The sequence below is a fragment of the Manis pentadactyla genome, chromosome 11 (assembly GCF_030020395.1).
Source record: "Manis pentadactyla isolate mManPen7 chromosome 11, mManPen7.hap1, whole genome shotgun sequence".
Classification (NCBI taxonomy): Eukaryota; Metazoa; Chordata; class Mammalia; order Pholidota; family Manidae; genus Manis; species Manis pentadactyla.
The window spans coordinates 49,161,590-49,182,563 of NC_080029.1; the positions used below are offsets into that span (position 1 = coordinate 49,161,590).

The 20,974-nt window shown below is 43.1% G+C and overlaps 1 protein-coding gene across 4 annotated transcripts in view; it reads left to right on the forward strand.

Annotated features, from left to right (window-relative positions):
* PYGL (glycogen phosphorylase L) overlaps nt 1-16,205 on the forward strand; it is an 87,010-nt gene extending 70,805 nt beyond the window's left edge. Inside the window, exons 21-22 of one of the 4 annotated variants that reach the window (XM_057488471.1) lie at nt 1,986-2,057; nt 16,184-16,205. In XM_057488471.1, coding sequence (XP_057344454.1) covers nt 1,986-2,057; nt 16,184-16,190 — 79 coding nt within the window. In that variant the 3' untranslated portion in view covers nt 16,191-16,205. Of the gene's footprint in view, nt 1-409; nt 462-1,985; nt 2,058-16,154 lie in introns of those variants that run through there. The other 3 variants (XM_036917574.2, XM_036917626.2, XM_036917613.2) reach the window with 3 other exon arrangements.
* The last annotated feature ends 4,769 nt before the right edge of the window (nt 16,206-20,974 follow it).

The following is a 20,974-nucleotide window of genomic DNA, read 5'->3' on the forward strand; positions in this document are numbered from 1 at the left end:
TAGGTTATACAGCTCTCACTAACAAGCTAAAACATCGCTTTAATTCTACACGGTTTATTGTCATAGGAGCCAATAGACTGGTAGAGGTTTTCCACCATTTACTTGCAAAGTAGAAAATCCTGTTGTGATATTTATATCAGACACATGGTGGCAGCAAAGAGCTGATGAGGAGCCTAAACAATGTACCTGTGAGCCAGAAAGTCTAAGTGCTGAGAATGCCAGCTAGGTCTGTTTAAAAACCATTTAAACTAGACACTTTAAAAAAAATGAAAATAAAAACTTTAAAATTAAATACTAGAGGAATTTACTCTTCTTGCATATGTTTTCTGCTCCTTATTAGCACTTAACTTCCTATTTCCCAAATGTTTTTGTTTTTCTTAGAGACAATTTTCTTTTTTAATCCATTCAGGAGTTCCATCACTTTAAAGCTGAGAACTTCTTTCTGATCAGTCTAAATTGAAGCCTGGGGTTGGAGCAAGATATTTCAACCCCATGGGCACAGAAGGCAAGCCCTGAGAGGTGCAGAAGGTCACAAGGACTGCCTTTGTGGAGAGCCCACTGTGGATCGCAGCTGACAACATCACAGGGCAAACTGGTCTCCAAGGGCTCCTTTTTAAATGTGGGGACGCAGCAGCACTTCTTCCTCCCCACAGCTGGATTCAGTTCATCCTGGCCTCTCCAAGAACTGAAGCAAACATGGGCCTATACCGGCTCTGCTTTCACTGCAGGCTGGAGGTTTTGTAAACAAAGGTCCCACATCAATCCATCTTCAAAGCCCAAATGAGGTGGCAGTGAAGAGGTCTAGAAGCAAAGGGGTGGGACTGGCAATTAAAGAGGGGGTTTACTGAGGGCAGGCAGGTGCACCGGGAGGGAGGGTCTGGGCTCACTTCCCGCAAGGCCCCAGGGCAGCCCTCTTCCTGCATCTTCACACGAGCTTGCTTAGGCTGTCCTGCCGGTTCTATGTTTAGACCCAGCCAGGGCAGCCCTCCCGCTCGGGCTCTCCCCTTGCACAGCTCTTGATGTGCTTTCCCAAGGCCTGGCCTCCAGGGGCTGTGTTCCCTTTGCCTTTACTGGGCTGGGACAAGTGGGAACAGTGACCATAGAGTTAAAGAGAGGGTGGGGGAGACTGCCTGGGGGTGAGACCCTCCTTGGCTCCCAGGTGATCCCCTCCAGACCACAGAACTCCAATCCAGGCATTTTTAAGCCAAATAATCCCAGGGCCCAGGAGAGGCGGCCCCATTTGATTGAGTGTCCCGAAATGCTGGGCCCTCCTGCTGCCTGGGTGTGGGGCACTTCCCTCGGCGCTTGACTGTTGAGTGACCGGGGTAAAGAGCGAGGCCTGCAGCCCAGCTCCAGAGCCCGCGCTGACCACTCCTACTCCACACGCCTCTCTGATAAAGAGGGTTCCTTCTGGTGATCTATTTTAAATAGTTTCTTCCTTCCACTACGTAAAACAAGTGTTTGCTATAGCATTTCCATCCGGTGTGTCTCTCCAGACAAATCTCATTATAATTTCACCTTTCTGGCTTTTTAAATATGGCTACAGCCCTGCTGGACATTGACGGCCAGCGTCCCAGTGTATACTTTGAAATCTGCCCTGAGGCAGAGATTACCTATGGGGAGCAGAATGGGGGGATGAGATCGTTCTGCTTCTTTTACTTTCTACTCTTCTGTATTGTTTAATTTTTTTCCCAAGACATGAATTATTTTGTAATGTTTAGAAAGGAAGGAGTGAAGACAGTTCTAATGAAAGTCTGACATGCCTGCAGCCAGGGTTCCTCTTCTGTTCTTGAAAATATATGTGAATTCTTGCTCCTACTACTGTGGGCTCCTTTGCTAAAAGAGTATTAAAATGGCTATGGTGTCCTCGGGAACCTATTTCCTGAGGAAATAGGCTTCCTCTTGTCCAGCGTCCTACCCCACCCCCACCCTCACACACACACACACACACACACACACACACTCAACTCTTTCCTCTTTTTCAGAAGCACAATGCTATCAGGCCCGAGAATTGGCCAGGAAAGGACCCAATACAGACAGGAACACTCAGAAAAATGGTAAAATAAATCATGTTATACAATCCTTTGAAAAGCAAATGGTCAGGAGAGGAGACTAGAACTGGCTCCTCTTTATTTCAACTATTTGTCCTTTGATTTGTGTTCTCTCTTTAATCCATTCAGTCTCTCAACACTTTGCTGAGCACCTGTCCTGTGCCGGGCTCTAGGCAGTTCCTGGGTTACAAAGGGAGAGGCCACGATCCCCACCTGGAGGACCCCACATTCCCGTGTACAGCTGCATGCCCAGCGTTGGGTGGGGTGGGTGGCCAGCACCCATGGAGCCCAGAGCCCCTCCCAGCCCCCAGCCCAGGTCAGGGAAGCTGCAGGAGGAGATGCCTGAGCCGAGTCTTAAAGAACCAGTTGGCCAAGCAGAGAAGAGGCCATTTCCCATGAAGGAACCATCAAATAATATCGAGGTACCTCTGTGATCCAGCTTTTCTGCACATCGCTGCCCTGTTTGGAACATTTCACATGTGTCAGTTGCTTTGCTCCCACAGCCTGTGGGCCAGGAGCTCGCGGCTCCCTAAAGGTGAGGCCCTGAGGCTTGGGCGGGCGGGCGACTTCTCAGGGCCAGCAGTCAGTGGGGGGAGGGGGGCAGGATTTGAGCTGAGCCAACCTGGCTGCAGAGCGCTCTCTTCTCACCCCTCCTTTACCTGCAGTTTGTGGGCAAGAAGTGAGGGGTGGCCGGAACACAGTGTCCCAGAAGCTGGGTTGGAAGGTGGGCAGAAGCCTCAGGATGCGAGAAGCCTGACTTACACTGAAGCCCGCAAGAGGACTGAAGACAAAGGAATGTCATGATCAGCTCTGGGTCGTACTAAGATCTGTGCTTTGGAAGAAGGGTCAGTGAGGCCAGGCCAGGGCAGCAGTGGGGTGGCTGAGGTGGCGCTCTAATGGAGAGGTGATGTGGTCACGCTGGGTGAGAGGGCAGATGAATCTGAGCTCTCTGTAGGGACAAGACTGGGTCCACTGGAGGGAGGCGCCTGCATTCGGCACCCTGCTTAGATGGTCCCCACAAAACCCAAATGAAAGTGTCTCCAGCTTAACTTCCCCTTAGCTGGATCCCCAGATGCCCACGGGCACTTCCAGGCTACCTGACACAATGGCGTCTTAGCCAATTGTGGTTAGAATACCTTAACTTTTGCAAACTTGATGGAAACACCACATTTCTGGGGACTCTCTCTGGGCTTGGAAGTGAGGGGTTCCTCCAAGCAAGGGGCTTTCCTTCCTTGGTGAATCTATCTCTGCCCTAGTGCACAGGCTGGGAAAGTTGTTGAGGGTGGGGGGCATGATGAGACAACTATTTAAACTAGCTGATAATTATGTGGCGCTCACCAGGGAAAATTCTTTGTGTGTCATTGAGTCCTCATAACAACCTGCGATGTTGGTACGATGAACATCGCCATTTTACAGATAGGGAGCAGTTAGTAACTTGTCCAGAGTCACAAGCGTGGTAATGGCCGGTCCTGGGATTTGAACCCAGGCAGTCTGGCTCATATTCCTACCTAGTACACAGAGCAGCCTTTCCGGGCCCTGCAGCCCTACCTCTCACTTTTTGACAGAGCATACTGATTTGCCTATTTTCTGTCCCTTGCCACTAAAAGATAGTATGTGAAGGCAGACCACTTATTTTGTGCACTGCTCTGTCCCTGCACTTAGAACAGTGCTTGGCACACAGTAGGTATGTAATAAATATTTTGTGATTATCTTAAACTTTTTAATATTCCTCTCAACTCTTTACTCCAAGAAGTAATCCATTTGAAAAAACTGTAAAATGAGAGGAGACACATGAAAAATGGGAAAAATTTTGTCCACATGAAATCCAAGAGAAAAATGAACTTTATTGTATATTTTGAGCAAAATAATTAGCTCTGTCCTAAATGTCTGTGATGCGTGTTGTCCAGTCCCAGGTGTCTTAGACCAGGGTGATTATACAGGGAACCAACTAAGAATGACCAGATGGTCTTGAGTGCCCAGTTGAGTTTGAAATTCAAAATTTTTATGAGCTCCTGATGGTATGATTACATGTTCTGTGATTTTCTCCAGCAGTACTCAAGGGCCAAAGAAAACAGATTGGTGGGTGGATCAGGATTGAGGACTGGTTGCTTGGCTGCGCCAGCAAGTTGGCAGAAGGGGGTTGTGTCCAATAATGAGAGTATCCTTCAAGTGTCCTTTAAGCCAGGAGGGCTGGGGGCTTTTAGCTGGGGATTAAACTTGGTAAGGCTGAAGATGGGTGGGGTGAAGGTGTAGGGGAGAGAAGAGGATAGGGTTGAGGTCAGAGTGGAATTTCCAAGTTCAAGATTTCAGAGGTGAAGCTGGTCCAGATGATGACAAGAACTTGTAACAGGATAGGAGATATTAATGGCAAGTGAACAGAGCTCTCAGATGAGTCATAGGACATGAGAAAATTTGATATTATGGAGGTTAGGCACTAATGTATTAGTTTATCAGCTTGAGCCATGGTTTGTAAACTGTAAAGCCAGCTGTGACTATCACATGATATTTAAATATCACCTTCTCTTTTTATTTATTTATTTATTTATTTATTTATTTATTTATTTTTATTATTGAAGGGTAGTTGACAACAGTATTGCATTACATTAGTTTCAGGTGTACAACACAGTGATTCAACATTTATATACATGATAATTCTAGGTACCAGGTATCACCATACCAGGTTGTTACAATATTTTGACTATATTCCTTATGCTATACATTACATCCCGGTTACTTATTTATTTTACAATTGGAAGTGTGTTTATATATATATATATATGTATATATATATTTTGTGAGGGCATCTCTCATATTTATTGATCAAATAGTTGTTAATCACAATAAATTTCTGTATAGGGGGGTCAATGCTCAATGCACAATCATTAATCCACCCCAAGCCTAATTTTCGTCAGTCTCCAATCTTCTGATGCATAACGAACAAATTCTTACATGGAGCACAAATTCTTACATAGTGAATAAGTTACATGGTGAACAGTGCAAGGGCAGTCATCACAGAAGCTTTCGGTTTTGTTCATGCATTATGAACTATACACAGTCAGTTCAAATATGAATATTCATTTGATTTTTAAACTTGATTTATATGTGGATACCACATTTCTCTATTATTATTATTTTTAATAAAATGCTGAAGTAGGTAGATACGAGATAAAGGTAGAAAACAGAGTTTAGTGTTGTAAGAGAGCAAATGTAGATGATCAGGTGTGTGCCTGTAGGCTATGTGTTAATCCGAGCTAGACGAGGGCAATAAACATCCATGTATGCAGAAGATTTCTCTCAGAACATGAGGGGGGGGGTTCTAAGCCTCACCTCTGCTGCTCCCCATTTTCTCACCACATGGCCCCCTGCGACTGTGCCTGTCTTAGGTTGTTCCTCCCTTGAGGAATCTTACCCGTCTCTGGCTAACCAGTCATCTTCCGGGGCCATACAGGGAAATGTTAAGTTGGTAGGTAAATATCACCTTCTCTTAAGGTCCTCTTCTGACTGAAAATACTTGATTTATAATAACTCTAATGATCCTTCCAAAATAACAAACCAGGATACTGGCATCATCTCAATTCAGTAGGTCCAGGAAGTTGGAGCTGTAAGTTTTGCTTGTTGAAGGTTTGATTCTGTTCATTTGGAAATAAACACACGCCAAAGAAGTGTCACTTTATAGCTTCAGATTAAAGTCCCTTTTGAGATGATAGTGAAGAATCTTTCTGTTTCGTTTTGTTTTTTGTTTTTTGGTGCTATACACATCATAAAAGATCTTCAGTATCCAGAATTTCACAGTCTAAGTCTACAGGACATTCAATAAATACATGAATATAACTTTGAACAATGGTAGGGTGGATAAAAACACTGAGAGCTCCCCAATGCCCAATTAGTGAACTGCTCCAGTTACAAAGAGAACCAGCTGACTTTCAGAGAAACAAAAACTTTGCTAGGTATTCTCCAGTAGCTTTTAAAAAAGGTAGTAGAAGCTTGAAATTGGGTGTAATGTCCAGTGAGGAATAATATTTCAACTTCTTTCACCATCAAGCACAGCCTGGGATAGGCAAAGAAATGTGTTTTTTTCAGATTTTTTCATCTAGTACTTAGTCTGAAACATTAAACAAAGATATCAGAAATCCCAGATCAACTATAGCCAAGAAGCAAATTGATTATATTCTCCTTTAACAATATTCATAATAAAAGAACCAGTCTGTGTGTTTCATTAAGTTCACCCGAAATGATAAGAAGTCTTACAGAAGTCTTTCAAAGTAGATGTTGTGTAAAAGGCTTCCGACCTTGCAAACTTTCTAACTAATAGAAATAGTTAGAAATGGTGAATAACTAAGCAATTTCTCCTATCCCTGCTTTGGAGGGCAGATTGAGAGGCACCTGGGTAGAGCTGTGGAAGTTAAAAGTGAAGGAATCCATGTGCTAGATTTTACATGTGAAGTAATTTTAAGACATTTTAAAGAACTAGGGAAACAATTTTGCCCTTTCCATTTTTCCCCTACTGAGTTTTCCATATCTCCAAGACAGATGGAGCACATGAAACAAAACCAACTAAATGCAGAGAATGCAATCTGGGATATTAAAAATAAAATCTTCCCCAAATTTTCACAAGCTCCTTTAAAAACACTTCCACCCAAGTGTTAAAGCAGCTAACAGGGGTGTCTAAAAATGGAAAGAAAAGAGGTGCCCCAAGGCTTCTTTTTTCAAAACCAGTCAGCATTAATATTTACTTCTCAGAAAGGGCTTTTTATACAATCAGTAAATATGACCAAATTTAGTCATATGTGGACTGAAGATGATGATATGCCAGCAAGCTCTCCAATAAGAATCTTTAGATATAAAAGTGTTGAATCAAATCCAGAAGTAAGACAAATAGGCAGATGCATTTAATACCCAGGTATAATGTTAATATTTCATTGGACTCCAAATAAATATTTAAAATCATTAAATTATTCAAAGAAACAGTAAAGAAAATATGGTTAGCTAGATTTTGACATTGCATTCTTTGCCCTTACTAACTCTAAGCTCTTTATTATAGAAACATTATAGGTTATACTTTACATTTTTATAATACTTAAATTTTATATTTTCATAATATTTAAAAATAGGAATCTATTGATTGTGGCTCCTGGGCTTTTAATTTTCCATGTAAAACTAATTTTTTTTTGAGAAATATATAATTTCAGATTTTCTAGGGGTAGAGTAACCTCAAAAATTATGTTCAAATATCACTATTTTGTTGCCATCATCCAAAGAAAATATCAATATCCAATTAAATGTAAACCAAATTAATTTTTCTCTCTTTTTTTGTACTGGGTCATATAAGTGAATTGTTTGAAATGTATTACTGATGGAAATTAAATGTAAATTACTTATGTATTAATTGATGGAGGCCCCTTGCTCTGGGAACTAATCTAGGTGCTGGGGATACAACTGTGAAGAAGGTAAGCAAGTCAGGCCAGCAGGAGACGCCAGCAACAGCTCTGTGAACAAGCAAAGGAATAATAAGATGGATTCAGATGGCAATGAAGGAGGAAATCTACAGTGGGATCCAGGGTGGCCAACTGAGGTCAGAGGCAGGCGACAGGGTGGTGGGGAAATGGAGAAGATGACTTGGAACAAGACCAGAGGAGAGGGGCGGAGCTAACTGTGCAAACGCCCTGGGGAACAACGTTGTCAGCAAATGAACAGCTGATGCAGGAGGCTTGGTGTGTTCTAGCAACAGAAAGGTGGCCAGTGGAGCTGGACTCAGGGCAGGAGGGTGGGGCAATGTTTACTGAGCGATGAGATCCGGGAGGCAGGCAGGACCAAGGTTTGTAGTACAGGTTTGGGGTTTGTTCTGAGGGTGAGAGGAAACCACAGGACCTGACTGCACTCTCCCCAAGATCGCTGTCTCCTCTGAGGCACATGGCTGGAGCAGGGACACGAACAGGAGCAGGGAGACTAGTTACACTGGCCCAGGAGTCTGGGAGAGATACAGCTGTGGCCCTAGCAGGGGGTTGGCAGTGCCACAGTGGGGATGGGGAATAGCGTTCAAATTCAAAACATATTTTAGAAATACGACCTAAAGGACTTGCTGGTAGTAATTGCATTTTCCCAAACTAAGTTATTTCTCTTGAGCTACATTTCCAAAGCTTTTCTGAAACAATTTTAGATCCAAGTCCCTTGTTCTCACCTCCCTAGTCATATGCACTTCTATGCACCCCCTTTTAAGCCTCAGAAAAGTGCTCCACAACCCTTTTAAATCACAGTTGGTCCAAATGGCTTATCCAGCCTTCCATTCCAGTGCATTAAGTGCATCTTAGCTACTGTTGTGTCTGCAGAGCCCAGAAGAGACTCTCCAGACAGCCTTTCCTAGATCCTGTCTCCCTGTAATTCGTACCCTCCTATAGACCATAGAGAGATCCCCAAATGATCATTTCATATTTGTACACGACTCTTCACATGCCTAAGAGTTCTGTTCCCTCTGGGAGTCTGTCCTAGAATGCTACAGTGGCACCAGTAATGACCAGCTTGCCACTAAGGTCTACATGTGCCTCAGTTACTTGACAGAGGACAGAACTATCAGCAGGACCATCTTCCAGTTGAGGAGACTAGGGCACAGGCATGTTTTACAAATTGTGAAACAACACCCAGCTATAGGATTTAAGTCAGGTCAAGCTCCACTGGGCTCTTTGCCTCTTGCTTCTCTAAGAACTGCTGCTCCAAGAACACTCCCCCAATGCCCACCAACAAAATACACACACCTTCTTGGTTAAGCACCCTAGTTAGAACACAACTCTGCAGCCAGATTGCCTGGAATCCAATCCAAGTGTTGCTGCATTTTAGTTGCATGACCTTGGACAAGACACTGAACCTCTCTGTGCCCCTGCTTCCTAATCTGTAGAGGAGAGATCATAATAATAGCAGCCTTATAAGGTGAGGATTATGGGAATTGCTGTACAGACAGTGTTTAGAATGCTACCCATATTGAACAAGTGCTAGGTAAGTACCAGCTATCATCATCATCATTCTCCTGTCCTACCCATGGAGTGTCACCTCCATTTCGAATTTGTGCAACAAAAATTCAGCTATATGATCACTGGCCATTACCAAAAGTCCCCCAGGTAGGTGTCTAGGGTTGTTAGGGGAGTGCATAGCGAGGTCATCACAAAGAAACGTTGGTGCGGCAAAGTGATGAGGCAAGTGTCAGAGATACTCATGAGACACTTAAAGTTGTGATTAATTTACTCTGAATAATGCATGGTGGAGAAGACATTTTTAAAGCATTGTTTGTATTAAATTATTCACCATTCCAAGGTTCATCTCACTAACCTGCAAGCGTGTAGAGTGGACAGAGGGAAGCCTGTTCTTTCCAGTAACTGTTCAGTTCATCATCTCAAGCTCTTGCCTTCACTTAATTGTTTTAAGTCGATTTCGGCTTTAGGATGTTTACCAGTCAAAATAGGCTAGATTCTGTGTTTACAATAACAACAAATATCAGCAGCTTAAAATGATAAAGTTTATTTCTTGCTCATGCTGCAAGTCCATCACGGCACAAGAAGGCCATAGTTACTGTCATCAGTAAGGAACCAGGCCGGCAGCGGCTCCATGTCAGTGCGGGTCGCTGACTACAGGGGCGGGGGAGGAGAGCATGCAGACCACATGCTGGCACTTGAAGCTTCTGCCCATCATGTTACTCAGAATACTTTGGTTAAAGTAAATAATACAACCATGCCTGGGCTTAAAAGGAAGAGTGTGTACAATCTTCCCTTAGGAAGTGCCCCCAAATATTTGGGGACAAGCTACCACAAGGAGTTAAATGAAAGCTAGCAGAAAACTCATCTAAAAATAGCTTAAACAATGAAGGGGTCATTTTCTCACACAACAAGAAGTCTGGAGGTAGATCAAAATCCAACTCAGTAAATCGACCAGCTCAAAGATGTCTTCAGGGACTCACTTTATTTCTTACTTTGCCATCCTCAGAATGTCAGCTGTATCTCCCTTGCTGGTCACAAGATGGCTGCAGCAGTGCCACCTGTCACATGCATACGAACAACATTCAGAGAAGAACAGTGGTGTTTCCTCTCATTAGTCTCATATTATTGAGAAAATCTTTCCCACAACCCCCCCAGTTTACCTTGGGTCCTGATGGCCAGAAGTAAATCATATGGCCATAATTCAGCCAGTCACTAGCAAAAAAAAAAAAAAATACTACCACCTCCTGGGATGAGAAAAGACCTATTTTCTTTTTACAAACAGCTCTGATTTCTATGAGAAGTATGCCATTGAACATAAGAAATCAGGAAAATGTAACCGATTTCACCAATTATGGTAAGCTCCTTTATTGAAAGTGTGAGAAAACAGATCAATTCCCTTCATAAAAAGCCTGAATTTGTGCATACACAATTATTCACAGTGGAATAATATGTGCAAATAAAGCAAGCAAAACAGGCATTGAGTAGGCAAGTATCATTTACCTGAAGTCAGGGAACTAAAAAACTACTTGGATTGATAATACATCTGTCTCAGAAGAGTTGACCCAAAGAATTTACCACTCCCTTGTGACCCCCCACTATTACATAAACATTCTTTTTTCATCATTCCACCCAGCATACCCTATATCCTTTATCTGTGTGCCTGTCTGTCTGCAACTGCAAGACAGTTAAGCTCTTTGAAAGATATGGTCTGTTTCATCTATTTCTGTGTATGCTAAAAACAGTGGGAACAACAATGGATCACTCACTGTGTACCAGAGCCCCTTAAGTTCTAAATTAATTGATTCTTATAATACAAGTATCCTATGAGGCATGTGCTGTCATTATCTTTGTTTTATAGATGAAGAGTTGGAGGGTCAAAATGTTAAGTCACTTGACCAAATGTATGCATCTCTGAAATGAGAGTTGAATTGCAAATGAAGGCAGCCTTGTTTCATTACAGTTACACCCCCAAAATGAGTGAACCTAATATACCTTAATATACAATATGAAAGTGAGGTAAAACAGGAGTGAAAAACAAGTGATTTCTTTTATTTACATGCAGAATCTGAAATCAAGTATGATAAATTCCCTGAAGGTAGAGATCCTGTATGTTTCCCTTGTTGAGTAGGGTATCTCTAGCTCCCAGTACAGTTCCTGGCACATAGTAGATCGTCAAGTATTCCTCGAAGTGGGGGAGGGAATAAAGGAGGAAAGGAGAAAGGAAGAGAGAGTGGGTGATTGATTCAACACAATTAATGTCCTCCTCCTCTTGCTCCCTGTTTTGTTCCTGCTCTTCCCCCATTGTTCCCATAGGTAACTTGGGCTCTGAAGTCTACATCTTATTTAAGATAGGAGGGAGTGTTAGTTTCTAAGTATTAAGACATCTAACAGAGAAGAGTTTAAATAAACATTGTTACAGAATAGGAGAGGGCCTCTCTTCTGCCCCATAGTTCATTTGGCTTTTGAAACAATGTATCTTATATAAAGTAGACTTTTCCTCAAACTGAAACCCTTTTTAAGAATATAGGCTTGTACTTTTTCTTCTAATTATGTGCTGTTTGAATGTCAATGCAATGCAGGAATGCCAGTTCCCACATGGACATACTGATTTATTTTTAAAAAATCAATGCAAGGCCATAAGCAAACAAGCGGCAATAATTAAGGAAATGGCCATTATCAGTTGATGGAACTATTACTCCAGGAGTCCCTCCACCAGCACCATGTCACATTAGATAATTGGCTCCAGACAGGGAAAGCAGTATTTTTCTTTCTTTCAGACCGTTGTCATAGGACTCTGCTTTCACAGATTGTTCCAGCCACACCAATGTATCAGATCAGAACTAATCTTTAGACCATATAGACTTCCCACTCTATCTTTAATCTGCAAAGTAAAATCATAGTGAAACTGAATCATTGCACTTTGTCACAAGTGAATTTTAAGTGTTCTTATTGCTAAAGAGTGTCCAAGTTTTTTGTTGTTGTTGTTTGGATTCCTATCCAGAGAGCAAATTTTTAAAAATGTCTCTTTGGTCTCATCTTGAACTAGAACTTCATGAGTGTCTGCATATCCTGAAACTTATTTGTTCTTAATTCTCAGATTACTCTCAGATTTCATTCAAATTTCTTTGAGCTATTAGGGTTTTGTTTTGTTTTTTCAGGTATCTCCTTTAATTTCAACATATCCAGATATGAGCTTGTTGGTTTCTCCCCCATCTGGCTTTCTCCCTCCGGGTTCTGACCCCGTTATTCATTCTATGATCCAACCCAACACTTAGGCATTTTGATCACTCTCCTTTTCCCACCTACATCCAGTTAGTTAACAAGTCCATTCATCCATTTCTTATCCCTCCAACCCATCCTTTATATTTCCATTCAAGTATTTTCTAAGAGAGAGATGTACCATGTTTCTTCCCTGCTCAGAAACCACAATGGCTCACTACTGCCAATTTTTAAAAAGCCCAAACTCTTTATCAACATTCAAGACTCATCTTGAGTTACTCCCAGCCTACCTTAGCAGCCTCATCTCCTATCACTCTCCACTATTACCTTCATTATCCCTGCACATATTATGTACTTTCCCCAGATTTATTATGACACTCCTCAATTCCATCTGTCTGGCAGAATCCAAATTACCCTTCAAGGCCTAGTTCAAATCCCCTCCTTTTATGGAAAGGTCTTTGATTTCCAAGCAGAAATAGTCACTCCTTCTGTGCTCTCAGAGCATTTTGTTTATATCCTTGTCTCAAGTCAGGTTTCCAGAAGCAGATCCTGAGAAGAGGATTTGTAGGGAAGTATTTTGTTAAGGAAACGTCCCAGAAGAGACAGGAAAAGGAATGAGGGAAAAGGACAGGGAAGGGAAAGAGATGCAGCAAGAGCGAGTTTAGGCAAAGTCCAGAGGGCGTAGCTCAGCCTGATTTGATAGGGAAAAAGCCTGGACATTAATTTAGGTCCTGCTCTAAGAAAAGGAGCTAGACTTTCTTACACCCACACACAGCAATCACTGGTCGGGGACTAAGCTCCAACCACTTCCTGCTCTCTATGTTCATCATATCCAAGGGCAGCCACTGAAGAAGAGTCTTAGGAGCACTGGAAGCAAAAGCATATCAGAGCTGGTGGAGGGGCGTACAGAAATGGCAAAAGGGATCCCCAAGTGTCTGGAGGAGGCAGAGTCAGCTACCCTCCTCAGCACAGTCCACCCTGTGTCCATGTAAGCATCTCCCAGTCATTGGATGATGAATGGCTTGGAAGCAAAGACCCCTTCATAGTCATCCTCATGTCCCCGCAGCAGGCAGGATATTGCTTTGCGCCTGGAAAGTGCTTATAGCATTTATTGCTTCCAATTTAATACTCCTTTCCTAGGTTTTTTGTGACATTTTGCTGCTACTAATTATATTGCTGAGATTTTTTTCCCTAGCTGGCTTTAGCTCAATAGTAAGATACAGCTCCTGGGATTTTAAACCTAAGGTTCAACTTTTCACCTCATGCTTTTCTTTCTGGGGCAACAACTTGCTCAGCACATCCCTTCCTAAATTCCAAGACAGGCTGCTTGCTTTGTTCAGTCAAGATTGCCAACCCAAGAAACGTTTTGAAAGATCACAGTCAACATCACTGCCAAGAGAAGAAGTTCTTGGCATACAAAGAACCTGGTTCAATATGAGATGACAGATGGTGATTTCAACTTCAGCTAAATTCCTGCTGAAAAAAAGTGTTTGAACTGCAGATGAGAAAAGCTTCTATGACAAATTTCCAAGTGTTGGAAGTTTCAGAGGGAAATGGCAAGTGTTGATGCATCAGCCCTCCCTCCGCAAACCACATGCACACATACCATTTCTACCTGCATCTGGCAGCTAAGAGTCCCACAAAGATGCCTTTGCTTTCTCAGAAGACTATGGGGTCCGTTTTGATTTTTACTAAGAGTAAAGTATTCTAACTGAATCCATTGAAAGTGAATACTACTATATTTGATCATGTGCAGTGTTTTTCTTTTTCAAATATGTGTCCCCTTAGCATCTGCTGTGAACTTTTGTGGTATCAGAAGTGAACTTTTGTGGTGTTAATTCTCATTCCTCTCCACCAACAACTTAATTATTAAGCCAATTAATAATCAGTGTGTCTCCCCTCCCTCGCCACTTTCAAATTTCAGGGGATAAATGTGAAGTATAAATTGATGGTGCTCTGCCTAGGGGCCAGGGGCTGTTGGGTCTCTGACTTACTGGTGCAGGAAATTGAAAGTCCAGCTCCCCTGAATCAATTCAGGGAAAACTCTGAGAAATAGTTTATGCTCCAGAGCTCCACTCAAGATTTGGCTGAGGCTGGGACTTTGCCTGAACTTGTACCTTGGCTGTCTCCTTCTCTTCTGTTTTCCCTGACTTGCTTTCCCCATCCCTCTCCTCCACCACACTCCCTTACAGGCTTCTCTGGGAGCATCTCTTTACTAAAAAAACTCGTGCACACAGATCCTCATCTCAGGGTCTGCTTCTGGGGAACTCACCTAAAATTGTGGGCAATGGAAATACCTAAGGCATTTTATGCTAATAGAAGGGCCATTGTTTTTGGAGTAGGGAATGTATGCATACTTACTTAATCAATCAAGATCTCAGAAGGAAATAGTAGATAAACTCAAATGAGGTATTTGAAGAGTAGTAATAAAGGAACTAATGACAAAGGGTAGCGCCCAGTACAGAGGAACAAGAATAGTGCCTGCCTGGAAGTAGAAAACAGGGGATGCCATTACCAACCCCAGGTCACTGGCAAGGGCAGAACTGGTGACAGAGAGGTGTGCACAGAGGCTGTGTGATGGGCTGTGATCTTAAGGGATGCAGTCAGCTTACAGAGATCCTATAGGGAGCCAGCTGGCTGGATAAATACCCCAACCTCATGCTCCTTCCTGCCTCCAACTTTTTGCCAGTGACGGCATCAGCCAAACCTAATGGGACGCTAGGTGCAACAGAACCCCTTAATACAGTACGTTGGCCTCTAAGGCATAGAGCAGGTGGAGAAGGGCAGAGAGAGCATCTGAAAGGACAAACAGAAGCTATGCAACACACCTACCTACCCATTTTCACATACATAAGCGTGCGTGTGTGTGTGTGTGTGCGTGCACACACACACACACACACACACACACACATTTTGGCCTGTTCTTGACTTTGACCTGTGACCAGATACACATAAACAGGCGCTAGTTTTTCTCTCTGCTGATCTTTTCTTCTCTTACTTGTGCTTCAGTGGACCCAAATATAGGCTGCATGATGTGGGGAAAGGGACCTCAATAATCAAGAATCAGACAGTTTTTATTAAAGTCCTAATATGGCATCTGGGCATCACAGCATTAGCCTCCAAACCCAGCCTCTAAGATGGGGATCTTTGTAGATTGAAAATATGATTCACAGAGCTCACTACCATAGATTTATTATTACTTTGACCTCCGTTTTCAGTGCAAAGAGGTCTAAATTATATCCTTAGAGAATCATACCCATTCCCTCCCATCTGAAAAACAAAATGCAAATCAAAGATTTGTGTTGCTTTTGGTGATGACATATCTAATTGCTATCTCATCAATCCAGGTGCAAAGACACCCTCATTATTCAGTCTGCTCCCAAATGTCCTCATTATTGGAAGCAGTGCTCTTTTCTCCTTGGTTTCATTTTGTTTTTGAAGTAGTAATTTTCCCTACATTCAGCTTTGGCTTGGTTCAGACCATAAAGGACTACAAAATGTGAAGAAAGAAAGACAAAAGTTCACTCAGTTATTTCAAGGTCTTTGAGATGAATCATGGAAAACAATATCCTGGTCGTTGGGATGCCAGCAGGAGCTGATGTGCGCAGGATGACGGGTGGGAGATGGAGAAGCGCCGCTCCCACGCGTCACTGGAGGACCGGCAGCGCGCAGCAAGGACTGCCTTGCTGTCTCCAGCCCTCTCTATGCTGGGCTCCCTGCAGACCCAGGGACAGCTGAGCAGAACACAGGGAGGCTGTGGGACAGCCGTCGCAAATGGCCTACGGGGTTGTCACTTCTACCTATTAAAATGGTATCTATTGGTCTACTTTTCTGGAATTTTATTTTTGAAGTTGTTCAAAGGTTTCAGAAGATGGTGATTTTTAAAAAATGTTTTTAAACAGTGTGTTTCTTTCCTAATCAGCGGGTTGTGTCACCCATGAACCCTCTCAGGAGGTGAGTGCTGGAGTGGATGGGCAAGCCTGTGGGCTGATGCGGACCCCAGGTTGCCTGGAACAAGGAACTGGGCGGGATGAAGTTGGACTGCTCTTCTGGCTCTAACACTGTCCTGAGACAGTAGCCACCAGCCGCATGTGGCTAGTCTGAATTGAGATGTGCTTCAAGTACAAAATACATACCAGATTTCAAAGACTTAGCACAAACACTAATGTAAATTATACCACTGATAATTTTTACATGGAGTACATGTTTAATGGTAATATTTTAGAGCATGTTGAGTTAAGCAAAATACAAAAATTTCACTTGTTAGGTTTTACTTTTTAAAATGTGGCTACTAGAAAAGTTTGAATTACACATGTGGTTCACACTCTATTTCTGTTGGACAGAATGGTTTTATTTATTTTTTAAAATTATTTTAAATATACGTATCTGGGTTCCAGTTTCTTTTGTGTGTGCACTGGATTCCAGAAAATTTAATGTGGCCTTGCTTGGAAAAAAATGTTACATCATTTTCTATTAAAGGGTCTTTAAAAAAAAAAGATTTCATGTCATATTGGCTAAGGGTTTAAGAGGGGAAGCAACACCAGTATTTCTTCAATTGGAATTTCATCTTCTGTTACTTTAAATGAAACTATAGCGTCAGTCTTTAGACACTTACAGTCCTTAGAACTGCAGAACACTTCCAGATTCCAGAAGCATGAGAGAAGATAGTTCCAGGAGTGAAGATCAGTTCCCTCCCCTACCCTGCATACACATGCAACATCGCTTCTCCATGTGAGTGCCAAGTATTTGGAAAGCATTTAAGTGCTCAGTCCCTAAGCTCCAAAAGGCACATGTTCAAGAACTACTTCCTGTTGTGCATTAACTGCTGGGTCAAATCAAGAACAGTAGACTAAGACAGGTAGGTCGTTAAGAAAGAGCAGCAGAGGGAAGATTCATTCTACATATGAGCAGAGTAGGAGGATAGGCTGTCTGGGGACCCTGAGGATACATACATTTGCATGGTTCAAGTGGGCTTTTGAATGTCAAGAAGGAGATCAAGGACCTGGTATGAAAGGTAAAGGGTGGAATGGCCTGATAGAGCCATGTTTCAGGGAAATCATCCCTCCTTTCTCTGTCATGTTATTTAAGTGTGTCCCCCCAACTGATTAGAATCCAATGCCAGCTCATATTATTCCCTTACTCTCCCCTGTGTGCATATTTTTGCTTCCCCAAGGGAGAATGATACATGCCTTAAGAGAAAACCAGGACAGTAGTAGGCACAGAGTAGATGCTCAATGCTTGCATGAAAAAAAAAATTAAATTGTGCTGAATCCCTGCTTTCTCTTCTTTCATATACTTTAGGAGGGAACATCGAGAATCCTAATTCCTAACGCGGGTCCTTCATGGGCAATTGTGTAAATCAGTTTGCCTTCTGTCTCTTTCCTGTCCCTTTTCTGAGTGTTTCTCCTTTTTTCCGGGCATTATCCTGGGTTTTTACTACCAACATTTTGTCACTGAAGCTCCTAGTCTTCGACTTGCTTGTCTGGAACCCAAATTTTCCCCTTGCACTAGCCATTTCCTCAGGGCCTTGGTAAGAGTAGATACCCCTTCTCCCAGAAAGTCCCTGGTCAGCTATAACCAGTAATCTGCTTTAACCAGTTGGTCCTGCCAGATGCAGCTCCACAACTTACTTGAAGACTGTTCTGGTTAGTTCAGATGGTCAGAGAAATAAGAAAGGAATTTATTAAATAAGAGTAGAAGCAGCTGGGACTTTCTAGTGATAGAAGAGTTTGTTTTTTCCTATCCTGTGAATGTGAAATAATTTTCCTCAACTGTGACTTTGGGGGAGAGTAGACTGAATTTGACAAGAGCTTTCCTTGACCAGAAAAAAAAAAGATTAACTCTGAAGATCCCAGGAAACTGACAAAGCTTAAGTTTTCTCTTTCTCTCTCTCTCCTTTTTTTTAAGTTCATTTTGTTGTCCTAACTTTAAAGTAATCATTACAAAGTTACTTTATGACGAAACAATAACTTTCTCTTCCCTAGACTATTCACCAGTTAACTTTTAGACCTTTTAACCATCTGAGAAAGCCAGTCCAATATAGAAAAATGTAGCAGAAAGCCACTAGAAAATATCATCTACAAATACTTCAAGGATCCTGGGTCCCCTGAACAAAATTGTTTGTAAAGTGAGAGTTTATATCAGAGGCCAATAAACTGCAACTGATAAAAAAGAAATGTGGTTTGTCAAGGATTTTAAGCTGGGTAAATGCATTTCTTCTTTCCTTATATTGCATATAATGTAGAATTGGAGTTTGGCTACTATTTCTACTGTTATTTTAATTCTTGTTTAACAGAAAAGCTGAGGTGATAGGATCTAAGGTAAGGCCCTGTTTTCTTCCAGGGACTCCTGTCTGGACTAAGACTAATCTTTATCAGGTGCAACCTAAATTGCAAGCACATTGCGTTAAACTATCTGTCTTGGTAGGACTGTTCACCCAAACTACCCCATGAAGTAGCCATGCTCCACACTTTTCCCTCCTAGGTATCTAGGTTGGAGATTGTATGTAATATTGAGTTTCTATTCCTAAAATTAATTCCACACTATTTATTCCTCTTAAAAAAGAGTGTCTTCATAATGTAGGGGGGTCACAGGGAAGGCAATACAGCACAGAGAAGACAAGTAGTGACTCTACAGCATCTTACTATGTTGATGAACAGTGATTGCAATGGGGCATGGGGGGAGGACTTGATAATATGGGTGAATGTAGTAACCACAATGTTGCTCATGTGAAATCTTCATAAGACTGTGTATCAATGATACCTTAATTAAAAAAAAGTTTCTTGTGTTTTTCAAAATACACAACCCCCACCTACTCGTCTCTTCCAACATCCAACACCCTTAAGCCCCCCAAGAATCACTGATTTAAACTAATGAGAAGTCTCATCCCTAAGGATTCTTGCAGGTTAAAAAGGGGTGTTTGGAGATAAAAACTAGTAGGATGAGGTATCTGTGGCAAAGATTAGGTGAAACAAGGAAACATGCCTTCAGTCTTAACTTTCCAAGACTATTGGCTATTTTAGTCAGTGGTGAACATTTTTATGACAACTATGTTAAGTATTCTGGTAACAGGTTAGCTATTTGCTTAACAGTGTGTATGTATGTGGTCTAATAATTAGTGGACTGTACAACCATACATAAAGTACATAGTGTAGATATGCTTACCAAAGAGTATTAAAAAGGGGGAGAGAGGAATATAAATCTCTCATCTTTCTTAATCTACAGTCACACTGTGTTGAAGGAAGACAGTTTGAGTTCTAAAATAAGACTGATCTACTGATCTGCTTATTTTTTAAAAATACCTTTTATTTTGAGGTAAGTGTCGATTCACATGAAGTTGTAAAAAGTGATAGAGAGAGATCCCTTATAGACCTTTTACCCAATTGCCCCCAGTGGTAGCATTTTGCATAGTGATAGTACAATATCACAACCAGGAAATCACTCTAATACAATACTAGGGCCTTATTCAAATTTACATGCATGCATGTGTGTGTGTATATTTAGTTCTATGTGATTTTTGTTAAGTGTGTGATGTCTTTTGAATCTCAGCTCTGCCAAGTTCAAGCTGTGTGATCCTGGGCAAGTCCTTAACTTCTCCAAGGCCCAGTTTCTTCATTTGAAAAAATGTCTACAATAATGTCTGCCTCCTAAAGCTGGTGTGAGGATTAGTTTAAGACACTTTCTGTCGAGTTTCCAGCATAACAGATTCTCAATAAATGCTAGTTTCCTTCCTGTCTATCCCTAGTTCCTTCGGTAGCAAGGGAGCATTCTTCAGGTCCTTGCTGAGATAACCAGACTTGTGAATTACAATAAATCCTTCTTCAAGGGCAACTAATTTAACCCTGCAGCTCAAAGAGAGAACAGCGGCTGTCAGCTCTGGTCCATCGCGCCTTGGGGCCTGGATTTGGGATGCCCTATGCATCCAGGTGGGAAGTGTAGGGATGGGGAGTGGGAGAGCAGAGCCTTTGGGGGAGACTCTGGCACAGGGGTAGGAGAAGGAGGTAAATACCGAGCAATCGTTGGCTTGAGAGCTACCAACTGCAGAGACTTTCCGTCTTGTGTGGCTAGTGACCTACTCTTGGCTGTGCCCAAAGGGGACTGGAGAGCGGGTGGGAGCCTGTGAGGACATGGTGGGCAGGTGCGGAAGCCAGTCTAAACCAGGCCTACACTCGCCCCCGCCCCACAAGGTTGAGAGTCAAGTCTAGAGCTCTTCGGCCTCCTGGACCACTCTTCCAACGACGGCCGATGTGCTGCTCCACAGGGCTGAGAAATCCAGGGCCGCCTGGGGCAAGAGAGGCACCTGAGTACCCCCCCACCTTCAGGTCCCACAGGCTGGAGTAGGCGCCGGAGGTTGCCAGCCAGTGTCCCGGGCGCAGCGGAGCGTGTGCGGGCGCGAGGGGAAGTTAACAGAAGTAGGCGGCGGGGGATCGAATGGCCGTGTCAACCTCAGCCCGGCGGCGACCTCGGTGCGCTGACCTCCACCTGCACCCCCGAGAGCCGTGGCCTTTCCAAGTTCAGATCTCCGAGGGGGCCCGGGCTCCTCCTGCTCCGGCGACCCGAGCAGTCCCCGGGGCCCGGGGCGCAGTCCCCTTCGAGGGGGGGGCAGGGCGGACCCCGTGAGGGCCCCGGCGGAGCTCGGTGCCCCGCCCTCGGCCTCCCCAGCGGCGCTGGCCGCGGAGGAGGAGCCGCGCCTGGACCGGCGTCGCCCTGGCTCCTCCTCCCCGCGCTGGCCTGGCCCTTCCT